This window comes from Trachypithecus francoisi, unplaced genomic scaffold (genome assembly GCF_009764315.1).
Source record: "Trachypithecus francoisi isolate TF-2019V2 unplaced genomic scaffold, Tfra_2.0 Lachesis_group16, whole genome shotgun sequence".
Lineage (NCBI taxonomy): Eukaryota > Metazoa > Chordata > Mammalia > Primates > Cercopithecidae > Trachypithecus > Trachypithecus francoisi.
Window position 1 is genome coordinate 95,104,241 of NW_022681461.1, and position 22,785 is coordinate 95,127,025.

Genomic DNA, 22,785 nt, shown 5'->3' on the forward strand with positions numbered 1-22,785 from the left:
CCGGACACGGGCGGTCCTCTGCGGTGGGCCGAGGTGGAGGCACACACTGCCCGCCAGGCTTGGGCTCTCGCTGCTGTCTCCGTCCTTACCATATCCTTCGCCCTGCCTGCAGCTGAGCACAGGCAGATGTGGGTGGAATCTGAGACCAGAGACAGTTGGGCTGGAGGGGGTGGCCCCGTCTCAGCTGCCGCCGGAGGCCAGAAGGCCACCAGGACACAGACTCGCGGCAGAAGGACGGAGACCCCAGCGCGTGTCGGGTGGGTATGGCCTCTCAGGACGTGCCTGTGGGAGGTGCCGTGGGGTCTCTGAGGGGAGCTGAGGCCATGGGCTGGCCCTTTCTGCTGTCCGTGGGCGGTCAGAGGACTGACCCAGGTGGGGCGCTGATAGCAGGTGCCCGGACCCGTGGGCATGCAGGTCGCCACAGCACGTGGGGTCTGGTCTGGGCGGCCGGGCTCTTCTGTGCTCAGTGCTGCGGGGTCTGATGCTGCTGGCAGGTGTGGGACAGCCTTGGAGACGAGCCGTGTGAGCTTTGTGACCCAGGCCCCAAGAGGAGAGCCGGCCGTGGGAGAGACCCACTCGGGGTCGTTGTGAAGACCACGTGTCACAGACTTCCTGCCCAGAGGCCGGGTGTCCCCTGCCAGCATCCACTGCCTGACATCCACTGCTGGCGTCCACTGCCCAGCATCCGCTGCCCGGCGTCTGCTGCTGGGGTCGGCCTCAGTTCCTGGTGCTTCTGTGCCCCCAACCCTGTGGATAAAAAGCCCCGTGTGTTTCTCACCCCCGCTTTATGGTAGTGTCGGGAATAACAGAGCCTTTGGTGCCATCCACTCCGCAGCCCACAGTTTCCTGGAGTGCGTCTGTGTCTCAAGGCGAAGGCAGCCCCATTAGCTGGGTGCCATTTGGAGGAAGTGGCGTCCCTGTGTTCTGCCCGTCCTGTGTTCCCGCAACCATCCGTCCTCCTGTTGGCCGGCACAGGGGTGTCGGCTGGGGAACTGCCCTGGGGACAGGTGGTGGAGCCGTCCTGGCCGCCTCTGCCTGGGCACCCTCAGGCCGACCCCACAGAGTTCCTGAGACCTCCCAGGCACGTTTTGGGGAGGGTAGCTGGGGGGGAAGCCAGTGCGGGCACCGGGCACCGGTGCTGGGCAGCGGCCACGATTCAGCCCTCCAGGGAGAAGTGGCCCAGCTCTTGAATGTGAATCCACGTTCGGGTCATTGTGGGACTTTTATTCTTGAGCTTGAGTTTCTTTTATGTGTCCTGATACACAGCTGCCCCGCTCTGCCCCAACCCACACGCTTCCAGGAGACTGGTCTGGGGTCAGGGGTCAGCCTCCTGGCCAGGGCCATCTGTCTCAGCGTCCCAGACCTGCCTGTCTGCAGGTCCCAGGCATCGGTGCGCCGCTGAGGAACTTGGTGAACTCAGTGAACTTGGGCCTGGGTGTGGAGGTGGGGGCCAGAGTCCACCCGCAGAGCTCCGGCCGAACGTCCACGCTGGGGACCAAAGGCCTCCAGAAGCCACCGCAGGAGGAGGCGACCTCAGGGAGGGCTGGCTGGGGCTTCTGGGGCCAGACAGCGGGTCTGGGAGGTCCCTCGGTGTCAGCTCCAGGCCCCACCCACCTTTCTCGGACCCCATGCCCCTGCGTGGTATCCCTGAGTTGGGGTGCGTGGGGTGCTGTGTACTGAGCGGAGTGTGTCCCCCAGGTCCCTCCCAGGCACCCTGTCCTCTCACTGCTGAGCCCCGGAGCTCACAGAGCTCGCTTGTCTTCTTCGTTCAGACAGAAGCCGCCCCTGGACATCCTGTTTTTCTTCTGTTGTACGAACAGGAAGCCAGCGATTGTGTGAGATGAGTGTCAGCATGGCCGTGTCCGAGCCCGGCATGGCAGAGACTTGTCCGGCTACACCTGCCGCAGGTCCCTCCAGCTCTGGCCTGAGAGACTCGGGGCTCCCCAGTCGCATGGGCTGTGAGCACCAGGTGTGCACGGCTGGCCCTGGAACGGCCGGGGCGGGCACCGTGAAGTGTCCATCGTGCACCGGCCGTGGCCTGGAAGGAGACCCAGGCGGTCACTGCCCTGGGACTCAGTGTCAAGGCCACAGTGAAGTGACGGGGGCAGAAGGGCAGGGGCCAGGTGCCAGGCAGGGAGCAGTGACTGGGGGCCAAGCACAGAGCAGGGGCCAGGTGCCAGGCAGGGAGCAGTGGCTGGGGGCCAAGCACAGAGCAGGGGCGCTGAGGGGCCAGGCAGAGAGGAGGGGCCGGGGGCCAAGCACAGAGCAGGGGTGCTGAGGGGGCTCCCGGGCAGGCTACTAGGTGCTCAGGAAGCAGCCTCAGGCCCAAGGGGCAGGGTCCGGGTCACTTGGAGGATGGAAGCTGGGAGGGTGTGGTGGGCCCTGGCTTTGACTTTCAAGGCCAGGGGGCCACAGTGGCCTGCCCCATGTTTCTGTAGGATCCTAGGGCTGTGCTGTGCTGTGCTATGGGGCTGGGCGTTGTCTGTGGGCACAGTGTGGAGGCAGGGAGGCCCCTGGGAAGCCGGAGTGGCCCAGGTCAGTGGGAGGTGGGAGGGGAGACCCTGGGCAGACCCTGCCCTCCTGGAGGGCAGAACCAGCAGGACCTGAGCAGGGGTGAAGACCAGCAGCACTGACTGGGGAGGGGAGAGGGCTGATATCACCAGCTTCCCACCTGGAAAGGCGGATCTCAATTTGGTAAAACTTAAAGAGAATACTAAGGACACCCTGCTTATTGAAAGATGGACTGATTGACAGGTTCTCACTCTGTCCCCCAGGCTGGAGGGCAGTGGCACAATCGGGGTTCACTGCAGCCTCAACCTCCCAGGCTCCAGCCATGCTCCCACCCCAGCCTCCCGAGTGGCTGGGACCTCAGGCGCGCCACCATACCCAGCTACTTTTATTTATGTATTTGGGTAGAGATGGGGTCTTGCTGTATTGCCCAGGCTGGTCTCAAACTCCAGGGCTCAAGCAAACTACCCCCCTCAGCCTCCCAACGTGCTGGGATGACAGGTGTGAGCCACTGCACCCAGCTTCATCTGCCTTTAAAAACGTGAAATACACATAACATGAAATTTACCATTTTAACCACTTTCCTGTGTACATTCAGTGACATTAAGTGCATTCACGTGGCTGCAGAGCCACGATCACCATCCACCTGCAGAACTTTCTCATCTCACGCATCTGAAGCTCTGCTTTAAAAGAAAATCTGGGCTGGGCGTGGTGGCTCACGCCTGTCATCCCAGGACTTTGGGAGGCTGAGGTGGACGGATCAATTGAGCTCAGGAGTTTGAGACCAGCCTGGCCAACATGGTAAAAACCCATCTCTACTGAAAATACAAAAATTAGCCGGGTGTGGTGGTGGCCAGCGCCTGTAATCCCAGCTGCTCAGGAGGCTGAGGCAGGAGAAGCACTTGAACTCAGGAGGCGGAGGTTGCAGTGAGCCGAGATCACTCCACTGCACTCCAGCCTGGGCAATAGAGTGAGACTCCATCTCTAAATAAAATATTAAATAACATAAAATAAAAGTCTGTTTTGTTTATTGTGAAGTACAGCCCACATATAGGAAGGAACGCAGAACACACGATGCGGGCTTGGCACATGATCGTGAACACACCACAGCATACTCTGCCCGGCCCTGCCCAGCCCCACCAGGCCCTATTCCCCAGCCATGCCCAGCCATGCCCAGCACCCAGAATGTAGGGCCAGTCACTGCCTGCCATGGCCACGTGGTGGGGTACGTCCTGCCCACCTGGGCATCATCCCGGAGCTGATCCACTTGCTCCGTCCTCCTACAGTGGACATTTGGGTGTTCTCAGCCTCTGTGTCTGGGACACTGTGTGCGATGGTGGGACGGTTCTGAGTGCAGATGGGAACACTGGCCCCATGCCATCCAGGCCCAGGTGGCTGCAGAGCCGCAGTGGTGGAGCCCGGGCGCCCACAATGTTTTATGGGTTTTTTGTTTGTTTGTTTGTTTGTTTGAGATGGAGTCTCGCTCTGTCGTCCAGGCTGGAGTGCAGTGGTGAGATCTCTGCTCACTGCAAGCTCCGCCTCCCAGGTTCACGCCATTCTCCTGCCTCAACCGAGGCAATCCCGAGTAGCTGGGATTACAGGCGCCTACCACCACGCCCAGCTAATTTTTATATTTTGTAGTGGAGATGGTGTCTCACCACATTGGCCAAGCTGGTCTCGAACTCCTGACCTCAAATGATCCACCCGCCTCGGCCTCCCAAAGTGCTGGGATGACAGCCGACTGGGTTTTGTTTTGCATGAGCTGCTTTTGTTAGATTTATCCCGGGAAATCTGACATTGCTGATGCTGTTCTAAGTGATTTTTGAAATGACCATTTCTGTTTGTTGCTGATTTTCTCACTTTGGCTTGTGCTGAGCATTGATGCCGAACCCATTGGTTAATTCTAACAGCGTAGTTTTGATCCTTCGTGGCTTTCTGCATAATCACGTTGTTGATGGATCCTAATGTTTCTGTTTCCCTTCTGCATTGGATGCCACCTGCGTGGGACAGCTCCAGGCCGGGCTGTGGCATCCTCACACGCTGCCCTGAGCACCACGTCTCACACTCGCGCGTGGCTTTTACCCAGTTCAGGGCGAGTTACTTCTTAAATCGTGAGCTGAACTGAATTTTGGAACACTTGCTCTGTGTCTACCGAAAGGGCCTCGTGGTTCTCTCCTCCATTCCGGTGCTGGGCTGAATCACACCCTTGGGCTATCGAGTTGTCAGCCTGGCTCTCCCGGGTGACCCCCATCCCGCACGCTCCTCTGGCGTGTGTGGCAAAATCCAGCTGCTGGGATCCGATCTGATCTCACGTGAGTCCTCAGCCTCCCTCGCATTAACACGGGGCCTTCCCTGTTCCCGTCCTGCCCTCCAGGGGGACCTGGCAGCTTCCATGACCCCCAGGTCCGGGGGGAGTTCACTGCAGAATCCACCCAGGCTCCTGCCCCCAGGCCTCCCCTGTGGAGTCCCTGCTGGCAGCCGCCCCTCCCCGGCCTCCGACCCCGACCCCACCACATGACCAGACCCGGCTGGGTCCCCGCTCCCCTGGGTGGGGTTAGGGCACCACCGGCCTCCAGGCCAAGCCATGCAGCCCCCAGGTTCTGTCTGGAAACCTCCCTCGGGTCTCACTCTGGTGGCTCTGTCTGTGGGCCAGCATCTTCAGTCAGCACTTTTGCTGCAGAGCTTGCACAGTGAGGTGGGGGCCTCCCAGGCGGGGCTGGAGGGAGGGGGCGGTGCAGGAGGGCCGGGGACCGAGACCTAAAGAGGGCAGGGGCTTGGGGTCCTCATGGTGCCAGGACTGTGGTGCAGGGTTTGGGCGAGAAGATGTTGATGAGGTTGCCCGGGGCACCGGGTGGAAGAGGTAGAGGCTCAGGCCCACGAGGGCTGCTCTGTGACTGCAGCTGAAAGATGAGACCCAGCTCCCAGGGCTGAGCGTGGAAGTGCTGCCGGGCAGACTCAGCTGGTTGGGTGGCTATGGGCCACAGGGAAGGGACAGGGGTGAGCCTGGGCCAGAGTGGGTGCCGCCGCACCTGGCGGGTATGTGTGTACCAGACAGAGGTGGGGGAGGGCTCCCGGCCCCCAGGTCCAGAGGAGCCCCAGGCGTTGTGGGTCAGTGGGAATGACTTCCCGGCTGGCTATGCAGCAGTTCCTGCACCTGCCCCTCCCACGGCTGTTATCTTGTCTCCACAGGCCGGGACCCCCTCCTGCTCCTACAGGCCCTGCAGACCCTGTGGTCCACGCGGGAGCGGCAGCAGGTGAGTGGACGTGGCTGTCATGGGGGGCCGAGTCACAGCTGGCAGAACTGACTGTTGGGCAGAGACTGGCCTAACAGGAGGCCTCCCTGTTCGGGAAGCTGCACAGCTCCCCACGGCCACAAGGTCCTGTGGCAGTGGCTGCCCCAGACTACATCCAGGTGGCCTGTGTGGGGCAGGGGGTGGTCTTCTTCAAGGCCCCAGGGTGCTAAAGGCCCTGCCTGGCCCCAGCAGCTCCTCTGAGGTCACCTCTGGGAGGTACAGGGTCCACTCATCTGCAGGGACACAGCTGTCACCAGCACTGCCAGGCCTGAGGCCCCGTCCTGCCACTGCCAGGGCACCCAGGCCCGGGGTGGCCACTGGGGCAGGTGTCCAGGTGTCCAGGACAGGGAGGCCTTAGGAAGGGGTGGGACTTGAGCAGGGCAGGAGGCTGGGTGGGAGAGGCTGGGGGAGAGGCTGCAGAGGGAGGGCCGGCCACCCGTGGGGGCAGACGCGGATTCCGGTTCCTTTGTGGCAATGGCCTGTGCACAGGAGGCTACCAAGTCCTGAGTGCCGCGTCTGCTGGCCCGAGGTTGCTCCTGCAGGTTCAGGGGACGCCCTCCGACCCCAGCCCAACTCCTGAGTGCCACATCCCCTGACCCGAGGTCACCCCTGCAGGCCCAGGGGATGCCCTCCAACCCCAGCCCTGGCGCTGCCTGCTCCTGCGTCTGCCGCCCTCCTGCACCCGCCTCTGCCAGCTTTTGTTTGTCCGTCAGCTTGGTGGCTTCTTGGGCCTCCAGCGTGTGAATCTCTGTCCTTGCCTTTGAGATTTCCCTCTGTTCCGTTTCCAGGCTCTCTTTTGGGACCTTCGTCTGTGACGCTCAGTCTCCCTCGCTCTCTGGCAGCTGTGTGTGTGGTGTGAGCCTCCCCAGGTCCCACCCTCCGCCCCCCGACGTGTCTGAGTTGTGGGATTCCACCGTCCTTTCCTCCCTATGTCCTGACGTTCATGCTGGCGTCTCCTTTGAGCAGTGCTTGTTTCTACACAGACAGGACTGCAAACTGCTTCAGGCCCCGCTGACAGTCATGAGGCCGTCGTGCATTTCATCGTCAGGAGGAACCTGTGCCTGTGCCCTCGCCGCCTCCCCGCGCCCTCGCTGCCTCCCCACGCCCTCGCCTCCTCCTCACGCTCTCACCGCCCCTGCGCGCCCTCGCCGCCTCCCCGTGCCCTCGCCGCCTCCCCACGCCCTCGCCTCCTCCTCGGGCTCTCACCGCCCCCGCGCGCCCTCGCCGCCTCCCCACGCCCTCGCCTCCTCCTCGGGCTCTCACCTCCTCCTCGCACTCTCACCTCCTCCTCGCGCTGTCACCTCCTTCTCACGCTCTCACCTCCTCCTTGTGCTCTTACTGCCCTTCTGTGCCCTCACCTCCTCCCCGCGCCCTCGCCTCCTCCTTGTGCTCTCACCTCCTCCTGGCACCTCCATCACATTCCCAGGTTCCAGCAAGCTGGCAAATGCCACCTGCCCGGGGCCCTGGGCGGGCCAGGAACCTTGAAGATGGGGTCCTTGGGGGTCCTGGGTGCTGAAGAGAAGCCCAAACCTAGAGCTGGCTGCACGTGGAGGTCCTGGAGACCGCCATATGGTGGCATAGTCACCAGGTGCCCCCACAGGAGGGAGAGGGAGACCAGGATTTTGGAGAACTCCTTGGGGCAGTCTGCAGTATAAAGGGGGGAAATAGGACTGTTGGTGGTCTGGGAGGGCTGTGGGTGTTCCTCTAAAATGAGAGGGGAGCCAGCATGCTGGGCGGGTGAGAGCAATCTGGGAGAGGGGCAGGAGGAGGAGGCAGGGCTGGAACAGGGCTAGGGCCTGGAGTAGACGCAGTCCCAGAGTGGGGCTCCCCTGGTTCACTGGACCCTACCCAGCCCCACTGCCCAGCAGCCTGTGATGGGGCAGTCCTGTCTTTTTGTTTTTGTTTTTTTTGTGAGACAGAGTCTTGCTCTGTCACCCAGACTGGAGTGCAGTGGCGTGATCTCGGCTCACTGTAACCTCCGCCTCCCAGATTCAAGTGATTCTCTTGCCTCAACCTCCTAAGTAGCTGGGATTACAGGTGTGCAACACCACGCCTGGCTATTTTTGTTTTTCTAGTAGAGACAGGGTTTTGCCATGTTGGCCAGGCTAATCTTGAACTCTTGACCTCAAGCAATCTGCCTGCCTCGGCTTCCCAAAGTTGTCCTGTTCTAACAGGGTGGTCCCTCAGGGGGCCTTCTGGTACTGCTGAGCCCATGGGACCCCCCCACCCCCACCACTGAAGCTGTGAGTGGAGCCAACAGCTCAGTGCAGGGGATGCCAGCCAGCAGCGGGGAAGAGGGATACTGGCGGGTGGGATTGGGGGGGATGCCTGGAGGGGGTTGGGGTGGGGGGATACCAGCGGGGGGATTGGGGGGACGCCCAGAGAGAGGTTGGGGAGGAGGGGGGATAATGGATGGGGGGACCAAGGGGACGCCCAGAGGGGGTTGGGGAGGACGGGGGATACTGGCAGGAGGGATTGGGGGGACGCCCAGAGGGGGTTGGGGTGGGGAGGCTCACGTTGTTTTTTCCATGCACAGCAGGGGGCTCTTTGTAGCTGAGGGGATCAGTAATGAGGAGTGAAGACCAGTGAGGGGCTCGAAGGGAGGAGAGGCCGGCGATCCCATCACACAGACGCCCCCACTCCCCTCGGCCCCAGGCCCAGTCACCGCTCAGCCGCAAACCCTGTACCCATCACACAGACGCCCCCACTCCCCTCGGCCCCAGGCCCAGTCACCCCTCACCTGCAAACCCCGTACCCGTCACACAGACGCCCCCACTCCCCTCGGCCCCAGGCCCTAGTCACCCCTCACCTGCAAACCCCGTACCCGTCACACAGACGCCCCCACCCCCCTCGGCCCCAGGCCCAGTCACCCCTCACCTGCAAACCCCGTACCCGTCACACAGACGCCCCCACTCCCCTCGGCCCCAGGCCCTAGTCACCCCTCACCTGCAAACCCCGTACCCGTCACACAGACGCCCCCACCCCCCTCGGCCCCAGGCCCAGTCACCACTCACCTGCTTTCTGCCTCCAGATTTGCCACTTCTGGACAGTTCACACACATGTGATCATATAACATGGGGTCTTTTGTGACTTGCTTCTTCATTTAGCACCATATCAAGGCTTTGTCCACGTGGAAGTCTGTGTCAGCTTCCTCCTTTTCCGTGGCTGAGTAATACGTGGCCAGGCCACACGCTGTTTCTCTGTACACAGCTGAGGGGCATCTGGGCCATCTCCACCTCTGGCTGTTGTGAACAAGTACTTCTCTGAAAATTCATCTACAAACATCTGCTTGAGCCCCTGTTTTTAAATCTTTGGGGAGGATGGGTGTGGTGGCTCATGGCTGTAATCCCAGCATTTTGGGAGGCTGAGGTGGGAGGATCACCTGAGGCCAGGAGTTCAAGACCAGCTTGGCCAACATGGCGAAACCCCATCTCAACAAAAAAATACAACAATTAGCCGAGCGTGGTGGCGTGCACCTGTAGTCCCCGCTACTTACGAGGCTGAGACAGGAGAATCACTTGAACCCCAGAGGCGGAGGTTGCAATGAGCCAAGAGCGTGCCACTACACTCCAGCCTGGACGACAGAGGGAGACTCCATTTTATTTATTTATTTTTAATAAATAAATAAATAAATCTTTGGGAACCTGCTTGGGAATAGACTTGCTAGATCATGTGGTAATTGTGTTTATCTTTTGAGGAACTATCAAACTACTGCTTTTATTAAAAATTTCAGCCAAATGCAGTGGCTCATGCCTGTAATCCCAGCACTTTGGGAGGCTGAGGTGGGCAGATTACAAAGTCAGGAGTTTGAGACCAGTCTGGCCAACGTAGCGAAACCCTGTCTCTACTAAAAATACAAAACTTTGTCCAGGCATGGTGGTGTGCACCTGTAATCCCAGCTACCTGGGAGGCTGAGGCAAGAAAATCGCTTCAACCCAGGAGGCAGAGATTGCAGTGAGCCAAGATCGCACCACTGCACTACAGCCTGGGTGACAGAGCAAGACTCTGTCTCAAAAAAAAAAAAAAAGTTTCAATGACTATTTTTTGTTTTCAAAGTTCTCTTAGGTTTTCTCCCTCCCTCCCTTCCTTTCTTTCTTTTTTGACACAGTCTGGTTCTACATCGCCCAGACTGGAGTGCAGTGCCGCAGTCTCAGCTCACTGCAACCTCTGCCTCCCAGGTTCAAGCGATTCTCCTGCCTCAGCCTCTCAAGTAGCTGGGACTACAGGTTCCACTATGCTGGCTAATTTCTTGTATTTTTGGTAGAGACGGAGTTCTGCCATGTTGTACAGACTTGTCTTGAACTCCTGAGCTCAAGCTATCAGCCCGCCTCGTCCTCTCAAAGTGCTGGATTCCGGGCGTGGCCACCGCGCCCGGCTGATGCGTCATTCCTGCGTTTGTCCACCGACTCTCTGTGTTTGACTGTAACCACACTGCTGCTCAGAGAGTCCAGGTCACAGGAATGAGGTCTGGTAGAAAGTGACTTTTTATTCTGTAGCTGGTTTGAGGGACGAAGTGCAGGCCTCATGGCTGACGGGTATGGCTTAGCTTTTGGAGCAGAAAGAGGTTTTTTTTTTTTTGGAGATGGAGTTTCTCTCTTGTCACCCAGGCTGGAGTGCAATGGCACAATCTCGGCTCACCACGACCTCCACCTCCTGGGTTTAAGTGATTCTCCTGCCTCAGCCTCCCAAGCAGCTGGGATTACAGGCATGTGCCACCACGCCCAGCTAATTTTGTATTTTTAGTAGAGATGGGGTTTCTCCATGTTGGTCAGGCTGGTCTCAAACTCCCGACCTCAGGTGATCCGCCTGCCTCAACCTCCCAAAGTACTGGGATTACAGGCATGAACCACCATGCCTGGCCAAAAGAGGCATTTTTAAAAGATGGGGAGGAAGCGAGGAGATGGGGGGTCTCTGTGCCTTATCTACCTGGAAGTTGAGTTGGCGTCTCCATGGGTAGAAAGAGGCTGTGAAGGTGGCCGGAAACTCCAGCAGGCACACTTTGGGCTGTAAACTTGTCTCTTGAGGCAGCCTCCTGCGGGCAAGAGTTCTGCTCTGAACCTCTAAGCACATGGATAGATGAGCTTGCCCTGTAGGGAGTGTCTAGTGAACAGGAGATGAAAGGCTATCATTGCATTTCTAAAGAAATAAGAAGTGGGGAAGGAGGAAGGAGAAGAGAAGGGAGAGTAAAACATAAGTGAACTATCATTTAGGAGAATGGGAGTCGTTGCTTACACATTCCCAAATCAATGTCCTGTAACTCCACATTATCAGAGCTTTAATCAGCTTACTTGCAGTTGTCACTCATGGTAGCTTTCTTCCTTGTGTGTTTTCTAAGTTTTCATTGTGAGCTCATTTACTGGAACTTTTTCCCTCTGGTGACCTAGGTCCCACGCATCCCGGCAAAGTGGTTAAAGAATGATGCTCTGCTTCTGCCAACTAACTACAGATAGAACTCACTAGGGATAGAACTCACTAGGGCTGGAACTCACTAGAGCTGGAACTCACTAGGGCTAGAACTTGCTAGGGATAGAACTCGCTAGGGCTAGAACTCATGAGAGCTAGAACTCAGGAGAAGTAGAACTCACTAGAGGACCTGGAACTTGCTAGAGCTGGAATGTGCTAGAACTAGAACTCGCTAGGGCTGGAACTCACTAGGGCTAGAATTCGCAAGAGCTAGAACTCACAAGAGCTAAAACTCACTAGAGGACCTGGAACTCGGTAGAGCTGGAACACACTAGAGTTAGAACTTTCTCACTAGAACTAGAATTCAATAGAAGTATAACTCACTAGGGCTATAACTCACTAGGGATAGAACTCGCGAGAGCTAGAACTCCCTAGAGCTAGAACTCATGAGAGCTAGAACTCGCTAGAGCTAGAATTTGCTAGAGTTAGAAGCAACGAGGGCTAGAACTCACTAGAGCCAGAACTCACTAGAGTTAGAACTCACTAGGGCTAGAACTCACTAGAGTTAGAACTCACTAGGGCTAGGACTAACTAGGGCTAGAACTCACAAGAGTTAGAACTCACTACGGCTAGAACTCATGAGAGCTACAACTCGTTAGAACTAGAACTCGCTACAGCTAGAACTCACGAGAGCTAGAACTCCCAAGGGCTAGAACTCGCTAGACCTGGAACTCGCTAGAGTTAGAACTCACTAGGGCTGGAACTCACTAGGGTTAGAACTCACTAGAGCTAGGACTCACTAGGGCTAGAACTCACTAGGGTTAGAACTCATTAGAGTTAGAACTCACTAGAGCTACAACTTGCTAGAGCTAGAACTCTCTAGGGCTAGAACTCACTAGAGTTAGAACTCACTAGGGCTCAAACTTACTAGGGTTAGAACTCACTAGAGCTAGAACTCAATAGAGCTGGAACTCACTAGAGTTAGAACTCACTAGGGTTAGAACTCACTTGAGCTAGAACTCACTAGAGCTGGAACTCACTAGGGCTAGGACTCACTAAAGTTAGAACTCACTATGGCTAGAACTCACTAGAGCTAGAACTCACTAGGGTTAGAACTCACTAGAGCTGGAACTCACTAGGGTTAGAACTCACTAGGGTTAGAACTCACTAGAGCTAGAACTCACTAGAGCTGGACCTCACTAGGGTTAGAACTCACTACGGCTAGAACTCACTAGAGCTGGACCTCACTAGGGTTAGAACTCACTACGGCTAGAACTCACTACAGCTCGAACTCATGAGAGCTAGAACTCGTTAGAACTAGAACTCGCTACAGCTAGAACTTGCTAGAGTTAGAACTCACGAGAGCTAGAACTCGCTAGAGCTGGAACTCGCTAGAGCTGGAACTCGCTAGAGCTGGAACTCGCTAGAGTTAGATCTCACTAGGGCTAGAACTCACTAGTGTTAGAACTCAGTAGAGCTAGAACTCACTAGGGCTAGAACTCACTAGAGCTAGAACTCACTAGAGCTGGAACTCACTAAGGCTAGAACTCACTAGGGTTAGAACTCACTAGGGCTGGAACTCACTCGGGCTAGAACTCACTAGAGTTAGAACTCACTCGGGCTAGAACTCACTCAGGCTGGAACTAAGTTCCTGGAGCACCTTCAAGTTCCAGATGCATGAGACGCTCAGGCTTTGTTTCAGGGTGACTTTCCGTTTCTTCCCAGAGTCCAGAGGGACAGACAAGCTGCCTTTCACCCTCTCTGGCCACTTTCCCCAAGGGGCATTGTTTGGAGGGTCTCGACTTTCCAGCCTTGCCTCCTGCCCCTGTGGGTGTCACACCCTCCTGGACAGTGCTGAGGTCTCCTCACGCACTCACCTGCGTGTGTCCACGGCTGTTCCCAGGTGTTTGTGGGGAGAGCTGTCAGGTGGTGGGAGCCGAAGTGTGCCTTTCGTTTCAGTAAGCTTGCCAAATCTCCGGAGCACGGTGCTTTCAAAGCTGCGTGGCAGTGCTCGCTTCGGCAGCACATATACTAAAATTGGAACGATACAGAGAAGATTAGCATGGTCCCTGCGCAAGGATGACACGCAAATTCGTGAAGCGTTTCATATTTTGACAAAAAAAAAAAAAAAAAAAAGCTGCGTGGCAGCCTGAGGATGTTGCTCCTGGAGCTCCGTGGGGAGCACACCGTCCACATCGCAGGGACGAGAACAGCACGGCCCACACTTTCAGCTTGCAGCCTCCCTGGGCCTCTGGGGGCGTGTCCCGTGGCTGGCGCCAGCAGCTGGGAACTCTCCCTCTTGCCCATCTGTGTGGCCGTGGGCTTCAGGGTAGGGTGTCAGCTGCTGCACTGTGTCCCGAGTGCTGAGCTGTGAACCTGTCCACCCCTTTAGCTCTTAGGATTCCACCTGCGGAATGACCTGCAAGCAGTCGTTGTGGTTTGAAGCAAATAGCAGCTGAATCGCTTGCGGGCATCCACAGAGGATGGCGCCACCGAGGCTGCCCGCAGCAGCAAGGGCCGACTTACTTTAGAATCTTCTGGAAGCCAGAGACCAAAACAGACACTTTGCTTCTCTTTGTCCACCTCTTACCCATTTCCCAAATCTCCTGTGGGTCAGGGATAGAAAAAGTACATAAAAGCCATTTTTCATTTTGGGGTTTGGTTCTTGCCTTTCAGTTTCTTCCGCCTGCTGAGGGCAGGTCGAGCCCATGTCCCGAGAGGGCCACAGGTCAAGTGACTTGTGAACCTGTGGCTCGGGCTGCGGTTGCCTCCCAGGCCACCGGCCCTCTGTCTGCCTGGAGAGCAGGCCCTCTGTCTTTATGGGATAATTAGTGCAGACAATGACCACCGGCCCTGGGGGCCTGGGGTGCAGCGGACCAGAACGGAATTTCCTCAGCGGCATGAAAAGTCAGGGAGGCGGATGGTGGCTCAATGGCCACCGTTACCTTCTGAATGGATTAAATTTTAAAAACCTCTCTGCGATGGGGAGGCCTTGCCAGGAGACTTTGAGTGCAAGACAAAGTGACAGTGTGGTTTTGTGCCTCCACAGCTCCAGGAGGAAGCCTGGCGGGGCTTTGCTGCCCTGGACGACCCCCTGGCGGGGCTTCTGGACATGCTGGAGAGCTGCCGGGACCGGCGGGGAGAGGGCCCCTCCCTGGAGGCCTGGATCTCCCGCCAGCTGCAGTGCTGGCTACAGGCACAGCCACGCCCGAGCCCTGCCCAGGTGAGCCCGTGGGCTCTGTGACAGTCACCTCCCTTCCTGTCCTTGCCCCTCAGCACAGTGGACCTGGCACCCACCTGCCCAGGCCTCTGCAGCCTGCTGAGCAAGCTGGGGAAGGGCAGGGGGATGCTGGGAGCTGTGCCCAAGACCCAGCCCGTGGCTTCATCCTCAGCCCCATGACAGCCATGTGCTGAGACCAGCCTCGCCCCTCCCATACCCCAGCCCTGCAGGCTACCTGATGGCCCACACATGGCCACAGTGGCAGGCACTGCCTCCTAAGCCCAGCCTGCTCCAGTCGGCCCCACAGCCCAGCCACTGGGTGCTACGTCCGGTAAGGCTGGGTCCCTGCCCTTCCAGCACAGCCTGAGGCTGAAGCAGCTGCAGGCCCGAGCGATCCGAGTCCTCACTGAGAGCGCCCCCAGCCTTGTGGCACCGCTGACCAGCATCTTCCAGCTGCAGGATGCAGACAGGAGCTGCCTGCTGGTGCACGTCCACCGCCTCCACCACGAGGGCAGGTTCAGAGAAGTGAGTGGCCCACATGGCCGGGTCCACGGGGAAAGGGCTTCTCAGGCGGTGGGGCAAGGATGTGCCTGGCTCAGGGCCGCCTCTGTGTGGGGGCTGTTTGGGGCTTCTTTTCTACATGGGGGTATCAAGGACCCGGACGTGGGCAGCCATCAGCTGTACGTGGGGTGCCGGGTCCCAGGAGCCCTCAGGCTGCCTGAGCCAACAGACACGTCAGGGCACAACCTGGTCCCAGGCCTGGGTCTTCCCCTGCCAACCCTGTGTCTCCCGGTACCCATCGGGCCCTCACACTCACAAGGTCCCAGGTGGGCCTGGGCCTGAGCTTCGGTCAAGCCACACCCCACCATGCCTGTTAGCCTCCGTCCCTCCGGAACCTTCACAGAATCACCCGGGAGGCTGCCCTTTGTGGGTGAGTTTGCCTCCTGGGCACTGGGGGCTGACTGAGTCCCCAGCATGGCAGTGAGCGCCCTGGAAGGAAACGCTCCTGGGAGGGGCTGAGCAGAGGGGCTGCGGGAGCAGCTGGTGCTGGCCCCGCCGCCCACAGCACCCCCAGAGTGGTGCCCACTCACAGGCCCAGTGTGGGCAGTGCCGGCGCCTGGGACACAGGATGAGGTTCAGGGCCAGGGCACCAGTCATGCCTTGGCACAGTCACCCAGGTGCGAGATACGTCCGGTCAGTATCCAACCCCTCCTTGGCTGCTGGCGGGAGAGGTGGCTTCGGTCCCTTGCTGTCCGGGGCTGGGTCTTAAGCAGTGTGGCAGAAGCGTGGGGTTGGCAGCTAAAGATGTCTGGGTAAGAATTGGTGGAGCTCTTGGAATCATGGTGGTTTGCTGAGTCTCCTTTGTGAACAAGGCTGACTTTTAAGCCCAGAAGGTTCCAAGAGGAAGACTAGGTCCTAGCATCACAGCCCTGTCGTCCCGAGCCTGGCCAAGCTGCGACTTGCGTTTATGTGGAGCAGTAGGGAGTGGCGGGGCCTGCAGTGGGTAGGGAGGCGGCCTCTTGCGTGGGGTGGCTCTGAGCTGTTCCCGCAGGTGCAGGGGTGCCCCGATGACTTCTCGGTGCCCTGAGATTGCAGATCCCAGGGCAGATTCCAAGGTGCAGCAAGAGGTACAGCAAAGAAGCCAGGGGTTCCGGGCGCGGTGGCTCAAGCCTGTAATCCCAGCACTTTGGGAGGCCCAGACGGGTGGATCACGAGGTCAGGAGATCGAGACCATCCTGGCTAACCCGGTGAAACCCCGTCTCTACTAAAAAATACAAAAAACTAGCCGGGCGAGGTGGCGGGCGCCTGTAGTCCCAGCTACTCGGGAGGCTGAGGCAGGAGAATGGCGTGAGCCCGGGAGGCGGAGCTTGCAGTGAGCTGAGATCCGGCCACTGCACTCCAGCCCAGGTGACAGAGTGAGACTCCGTCTCAAAAAAAAAAAAAAAAAAAAAGAAGCCTGGGTGTCCTGCTTGGGGGTGCCTGGCCTGGGGGTGCTCGGCTCAGGGTGCACTGATCGTGTATGAGGAGGCTGGCACTCAGGGGCATTGGTCCGCCCCCTGCTCTCTCAGGGTCCCCTTACTTCAGGGCCGAGCATGATGGGCACCACCCCACTGCCTGCCCACATGGGACCCTGCTGCTGAGGCTGTCCCGCTGGCACCCCGGATTCCTTTTCTCAGCACGACCCCTCACGGCGAGCAGGTGCACTGGAACCTGGGCGCGGGCGTTGGGGGCTGCCCTGGCCGGGCCCCACCCCCAGCACTGTCGCCTGCCATGCCCGGGGCCGTCATCTCGCGGCGGGTGCATGGCGCTGAGAAGCCACGATGGTCGGGCACGAGACAATGCAGGATGGAGGGTCCCGCTCATGTGGCTGAATGGCGGCCGTGCCTGCGGAGAGTGCAGGGAGGCAGAAGGCAGGCTAGTGTTTCGGGCCGTCTTCTGTTACAGAGCCTTTCAAAGACTGTCTGGGGCCGGCTGAATGCGCCCCCCTCGCGCTCCGAAGCAGGAATCCCCACACAAAGGGGGTCTTGTCCCGCACAGGCCCCTTCGGCGAAGAAAGCCATTGTCCCCGAGCGGGGCCGCCCGGCAGGCAATGCATGCTCCACTGCTCACCGCCGCGCCCGGCCGAAAGGGGCCGCATTCAGGCCTGTCCGCTCGGATTAGCCGGGACTCACGACTCAATGTGCTGCGATATTTCATGTCGAGGGCAGCGGCTGGCCCTGGGCGGGATGAATGCCTGCTTTTGTCCGCTGAGTTATTTTATTTACATTTTTTAAACAGCTTATCAAGGTAAAAAGATAGCTTTGCTTTAAAAAAAAAAAAAAAAAAAAGGCCCTCTTGGCTCCAGGCCCATGCAGAGGTGGGAGGCAGGGCTGTCGCTGGGGTCCTCGGCCTTCCAGCCTGGGCACCTGCCCAGCCTTCCTGCCTCTCAGAGTGGGGGGCCCAGGGGAGCCGGGGAATGCCCTTCCCGATGGTTGGCACCACAACCCCTCTGGATTTTCTTTCTTTCTTTTTTTCCCTGAAAGCAGCAGCTCCTGGGCCTGTCTAGAGGTTTCTGCGGCCCCACCCCAACCCCACCAGCTGGACGGCCTCATCTCTCTCTTCCTGGTGGATGCCTCCCATCCTCTGGCAGCAGAGGTCGGGGAGGTCTGCCTGGTGCAGAGGGGCCCAGTTTGCCCCATCTGTCCTCATGACCCAGCCCCGGGCTCGTTCCTCCCATGGGGTCCATGACTCTTCACCTTCTGCTGTCTGCTCCCTGGGCCTGACTCTGGGGCCAGGTGACCTTTTCCTGCCTGCTGAGTTTCCCAAGTGGCCAGGCGTGGACAGTGGGCAGCTGTACACCATCCTCTCAGGGAAGTACAGACAGAAATGACCAGACACTGATTCTAAGCCAGGCACCACCACAATGAAAGAGCCATGCAGGGCCCCCGAAGCCTGAGACAGGGGTCAGGCCAGGGAGCTTCCTGGAAGGGGTGGGTCTGCTACTTGCAACCCCCCAGCCCTCCACCCCTGTCACCAAGGCTGCCCATGAGGAAGCCTGGGCTCTGCCCTTTCCAGGGTGGAGTTGAGGGAGCTCCATCCTTGTCCTGTCCCCTGAGCTGCCAGGTCACAGAGCCTCCACCAGGCTCCAGGTACAAAATGCGGACACAGAGGCTGGGGGCCCCAGGACCCCTGCATGTCCAGAAAGCCCGCCTGGCCTCAAGAGGCCCCGGGTGCCCAGAGAGCTCCTGCGGGCCTAGAAAGAAAGGTCTGGACACCTGTTAGCCCTGGGCTCTGAATGGCTGTGGAGAAGAGAAGGGCTGAGCTGGGCACCTTGAACCCCCTCTGATGGGCTCACAGTGTGCAGGACAGGGAGGCAGAAGCCGCCCAGTTGGGGAACACAGCCTGCACCCAGCCCCGCCCAGGCTCCTCCCCAAGCCTGAGGCCTCCTTCTTGGGCTCAGAGGGGTTCCTGGATGGGCGGGGCCCACCAAGGGCTGGGACCTGGAGCCTGAAGTCTGTCCTCAGAGGGAGGCCAGGGCCAGGAGCGGTGAGGAGAGGCCTGGCTGCCTGCCCCTTGCTGTGCCCCCAGCCTCCCTGGTCCCAGTGTCACCTGCTGAGGGCCTGGTCTCAAGGACGTGACGGGCGCAGTCCCATCCTCCACCCCGCTGCACCTGACAGTGCCCACATGGGGCAGGAGGAGCAGAGCCAGGGCAGGCTGGGACTACCCTGTGGTTCTGAACGTGATGAAGGTCCAGGCCTGCACTCCTGCCTTCCCGAGCTCTGGCAGCTTCTCAGGGGGTCCCTAGTCCAGAAGGGGTCAGAGCCCTTGTGTGAAGCTGTGGGTGTCACTGCTGGGGTGGTCCCCATGTGGTGGCCCCTGCGCCCATGCACATGGCCCTAAGCCCACCTCCCAGGCCCTGCGCCCCACCCCATGTGGTGAGGTGGCCCCGTGCCCCTCCCCAGCCCTGCGCTCCTTCCCACGGCCCTGAGGCCCTTCCCCTTGGCCCTGAGACCCCGCCCCGGGCCCCGCGATCCTCCCCACAGCCCTGAGACCCCGCCCCGGCCCTGCTCCCCTCCCCACCACTCCGAGACCCCCATGCCCCGGGTCCTGCGCCCCTCCCCACAGCCCTGAGACCCCTTCCCTGGGCCCTGCGCCCCTTCCCCGGGCCCTGCGCCCCTCCCCACACAGCTCATAAGACTCCCCAGCACCCAGCCCCGGACCCTGCACCCCTTCCCCCCGGCCCTGCGCCCCTCCCCACAGGCCTGAGACTTCCTCCCCGGGCCAGGCGCCCCACCCCACAGCCCTGAGGCCCCGCCTCGGCCTTCGACCCTCCCCACAGCTCTGAGACCCCCCACCCCGGGCCCTGAGCCCCGCGGGCCTGGTGGAGGCCTAATCTCTTGGACCCTGGCCAGAGAGTGGAGGCGCTGGGTCAGCGCTGTGCAGGGAAAGGCCCCCGGCCCTGCGACCCCACCCTGTGCACCGGGGCTGGAAGCCGGGCTCCAGGCTTTCCCAGGCCGCTATTTTGGTCCTTTCTCTGGGCTGCGCGGGGGCAGGGCGCCGATGCTCCGCGGGCTGCTCTCGTGGGTCATTTTTGCTGGTTATGGGAGCGCAGCTTATGGAAATTATTAATAGCAACTCAGGCCGGCGGTACGTGCAGGCGGTCAGGGCCCGGCCGTGCCCCGATGGCAGCCGTGTGGCCCTGTGGTGCTCGCGGGGTACCCGTCTCCCGCCTCGTGGGAAGGGCTAGGACCCCCCAGGCCTCAGGGTGCGCTGAGGCTGGGAGTCCTCGGTCTTGGCCCCTCCACTGCAGGCACCATTGTGTTCTGGGCCCCGCAGTTGGGTCATGTGGAAGGTCACTGGCTTTGTCCCTTGCCCTGACCCCACCTCCTATCCTTCCTCCAGCTCATCAGCAATCCCTGAGCAAGGCCCTGGGACCCAGGCTGTGTGGCCAGCACCCCCATGAGTCCCTGCTGCCCCATCCAGGCCAAGCCCAGGCCTCCCACCTGTCCCAGCCCATGCGAGGCCTGGCTCAGCACAGGGGCCTTGTCTGCCAGGTGGCTGGACACGGAAAGGCCCTGCACTCCGCCCTCAGTGATCAGGCTCCAGTGCAAAAGGGTGGTAGCCCCCCAAACCGTGGTGCTGCCTGGCCCCCTCCCAGGCCCTGAGTAATCTGCTGCCTTTGTGTTTGCCAGGCAGTCATGCTGGGCACGACGTTGAAGCTGCAGCCAGAACTTGATGTTGAAAAGGTGAACGTCTTTCTCATGTAAATTGTTTAGGTTCAAACTTGGATAATGCCCAGGTCTCTAGAAACAGTGTTTGGTGGAGGTGGGGAGTCCACCAAGCCACGGGGGGGAGAGCAGGGCCATCGGGGGCCAGGGAGGGCCTCGAGAGCCCCCTAAACCACCATCCTCCTTGTGGGCTGACCTCAAATCAGACGCAGCCGCACATACAGGCACCCTGTGTCCGGCTGTGCCCCGAAGCCCTGAGTGTGCGCCCTACAGCAGCTGAGGCCACCCCTTCCCTGGAGTGGGTACCAGGTGCCTCGAGGACACACAGCCCATGTGCTTCTGGGACCCTCTTCTGGTGCACATCTCCATTGCGCAGTGGGCTGGGGGAAGCAGTCACCTGTCTAACTAAATCTCTGGACAGATGACACAGTCCTCAAACCCACAGTGTCTTCAGGGATGGCAGATCCAAGCTTCTACACTGGGAATCTGTCCCTGTCACAGGGATGCAGGTGGAACCTGCTGGTTAAGCAGGGGTGGGGTGGGGGGGTGGTGAGCACCACTCCGGCAGAGCCAGGTGGGGACAGGATGCATACTGGTCTCCCTAAAGAGGGAGGGGTGTCTACACCAAGGCTTTCAGGGCTGTGTTCTGGCGATGGGTGCAGACTCCAGATCTGCAAGAGCTGGGGCCAGAGAGGACTCTTGGGGCTTCAGATTCTGCCCGAGGACTGTCCCCCAAGGCACTGGCGGGCAGGTGGACCCCATGCGGTCGGCGCCAGGCAGCCTCACCTGCGGGGCAGAGGCGGTGGGGGAAGGGAGGTGAGGAGCCTTCCTTGAGGGGCTTTGTCTAAGGGAACTGGTTCTTGCTGAGGGAATGGCTGGTGTGCCCCAAGGCCCAGCGCCACAGCCAGGGACTCCCTCAGGGCCTCCTGAAGGCACCGACAGTGTGTGGGTCTTGCAGTCCTCCTCGGGAAGCAGTGCTGGTATCCTGTGCCACGAGGAGGCATTTCCGGACTACCAGGGCTTCTGCCGATGGTTTGTCTCGGTCCTGCCTCCCCACATTTGGTGACAAATGAGCTTCCCCAGGGCGCCCCTTGCCTCTTAGGGCCTCCAGGCCTTCATCATGGAGATGGGGATGGCCACAGAGCCCACCAGGAGCCTGGGGTGGGTGTGTGTGAGCTCCAGTTCAGGCTGGGCGAGCACTGCTGGGCCTGGACGGCCTCCGGGGCCCTTTCATTCTGATACTTTGGCCGCTGTCTCTGGGTTAGAGGTGAGTCAGGTTTTGGCTGAGGTGGTGGAGGCTGTGGCCTGACTGTGTGTCCTCCTGCAGATGAGCGTCCCACTGCTCCTCCAGGACAAGGTGGCCCTCGTGGAGCGCTATGTGGCTGGCTTTCCGGACCTCCAGAGGAGGCTGCTGGCCCTCATGGATTCCTGGTGCCGGCCCGGCTTTGACATCAAGGACGTTGCCAGGTGAGTCCCACGGGGCACTGGCAGCTGGCACCAGATGGCATCCTGGGAGCCCTGGTTAGGGAAGGGAGTATGAGGGAGCAGCAGGCATGTGGGGTGTGAGCTCTCCGCAGGAGGTTCTGGTGTTTGGGTCACAGCTACCGTGTGACTGCAGCCGGAGCAGCTGCCTCTGGAGAGGAGAGGCTGGGGCTGGCAGCAGCACAGCCCTCTTCTCCCAAGTGAAAAGAGTTAACTGCTCTTAGAAGAATGAAAATAATTCTCCACAGTGGCTCTTCTTATACAAACACGGCCACCATCCTGCTTATTTGTTCATTCATTCCTTTGTTCTTTCATCTAATAAAGTTTTTGGAAGCACTTGGTGTGTGACATCTGTCAGCAATTACAGAGAAAAGGCAGCACCTGACAAGGAGCCCATATGGTGCCTGGATGGGTTCAGGGAAACCATGTGCCTGTGTGTGCCTGCAGGTGTGCATGTGTGTGCATGTGTGTGTCTGTGTTTGTATGTGATGTGTGTGTGCACACGTTTGTGTGTGCCTGCAGGTGTGTGTGTGTGCATGTGTGTGCATGTATGTGTGTGCCTGCAGGTGTGCGTGTGTGTGTGCATGCATATCTGTGTGTGCATTGTGTTCATATTTGTGCAGGTGTGTATGCATGCGTATGATGTGTACGTGTGTGTGCGCCTGCAGGTGTATGTGTGCGTGTCTCTGTGTGTGCATGTTGTGTGTGCGTGTGTGCGCATGTATGTGTGTGCCTGCAGTTTGTGTGTGTATGTGTCTCTGTGCATGTGTGTGTATATGTGTGTATGTGCGTGTGTGTGCCTGCAGGTGTGCATGTGTATGCATGTGTGTGCATGCGTATCTGTGCGTGCATTGTGTTCATGTTTGTGCAGGTCTGTGTGTATGCATATGTATGTGTGTGTGTATGTGTGTGTGCCCACAGGTGTACATGTGCATGTCTGTGCATGCATGTGTGTGTGTACGTGTGTGTGCCTGCAGGTCTGTGCATATGTGTGTGTGTGCCTGCAGGTGTGTGTGTGTGCATGTGTGTGCATGTATGTGTGTGCCTGCAGGTGTGCGTGTGTGTGTGCATGCATATCTGTGTGTGCATTGTGTTCATATTTGTGCAGGTGTGTATGCATGCGTATGATGTGTACGTGTGTGTGCCTGCAGGTGTATGTGTGTGTGTCTCT

General features: G+C 59.3%; 1 protein-coding gene and 1 non-coding gene across 11 annotated transcripts in view; both read left to right on the top strand.

Annotated features, from left to right (window-relative positions):
• EXD3 (exonuclease 3'-5' domain containing 3) overlaps positions 1 to 22,785 on the top strand; it is a 118,278-nt gene that overhangs the window by 38,738 nt on the left and 56,755 nt on the right. For 9 of the 10 annotated variants that reach the window (XR_004443687.1, XR_004443686.1, XM_033238379.1 and 6 more), the window contains exons 3-7: positions 5,698 to 5,762; positions 14,254 to 14,427; positions 14,782 to 14,949; positions 20,097 to 20,150; positions 21,460 to 21,599. Coding sequence is in view for 8 of the 10 variants with exons in the window: in XM_033238379.1 (XP_033094270.1) it covers positions 5,698 to 5,762; positions 14,254 to 14,427; positions 14,782 to 14,949; positions 20,097 to 20,150; positions 21,460 to 21,599 (601 nt within the window). In the remaining 2 variants the exon portion in view is untranslated. Of the gene's footprint in view, positions 1 to 5,697; positions 5,763 to 14,253; positions 14,428 to 14,781; positions 14,950 to 20,096; positions 20,151 to 21,459; positions 21,600 to 22,785 lie in introns of those variants that run through there. The other variant, XM_033238382.1, reaches the window with a different exon arrangement.
• Positions 13,212 to 13,318, top strand: LOC117099540. The gene has a single exon (XR_004443866.1). It is a non-coding gene; the product is annotated as a U6 spliceosomal RNA (small nuclear RNA).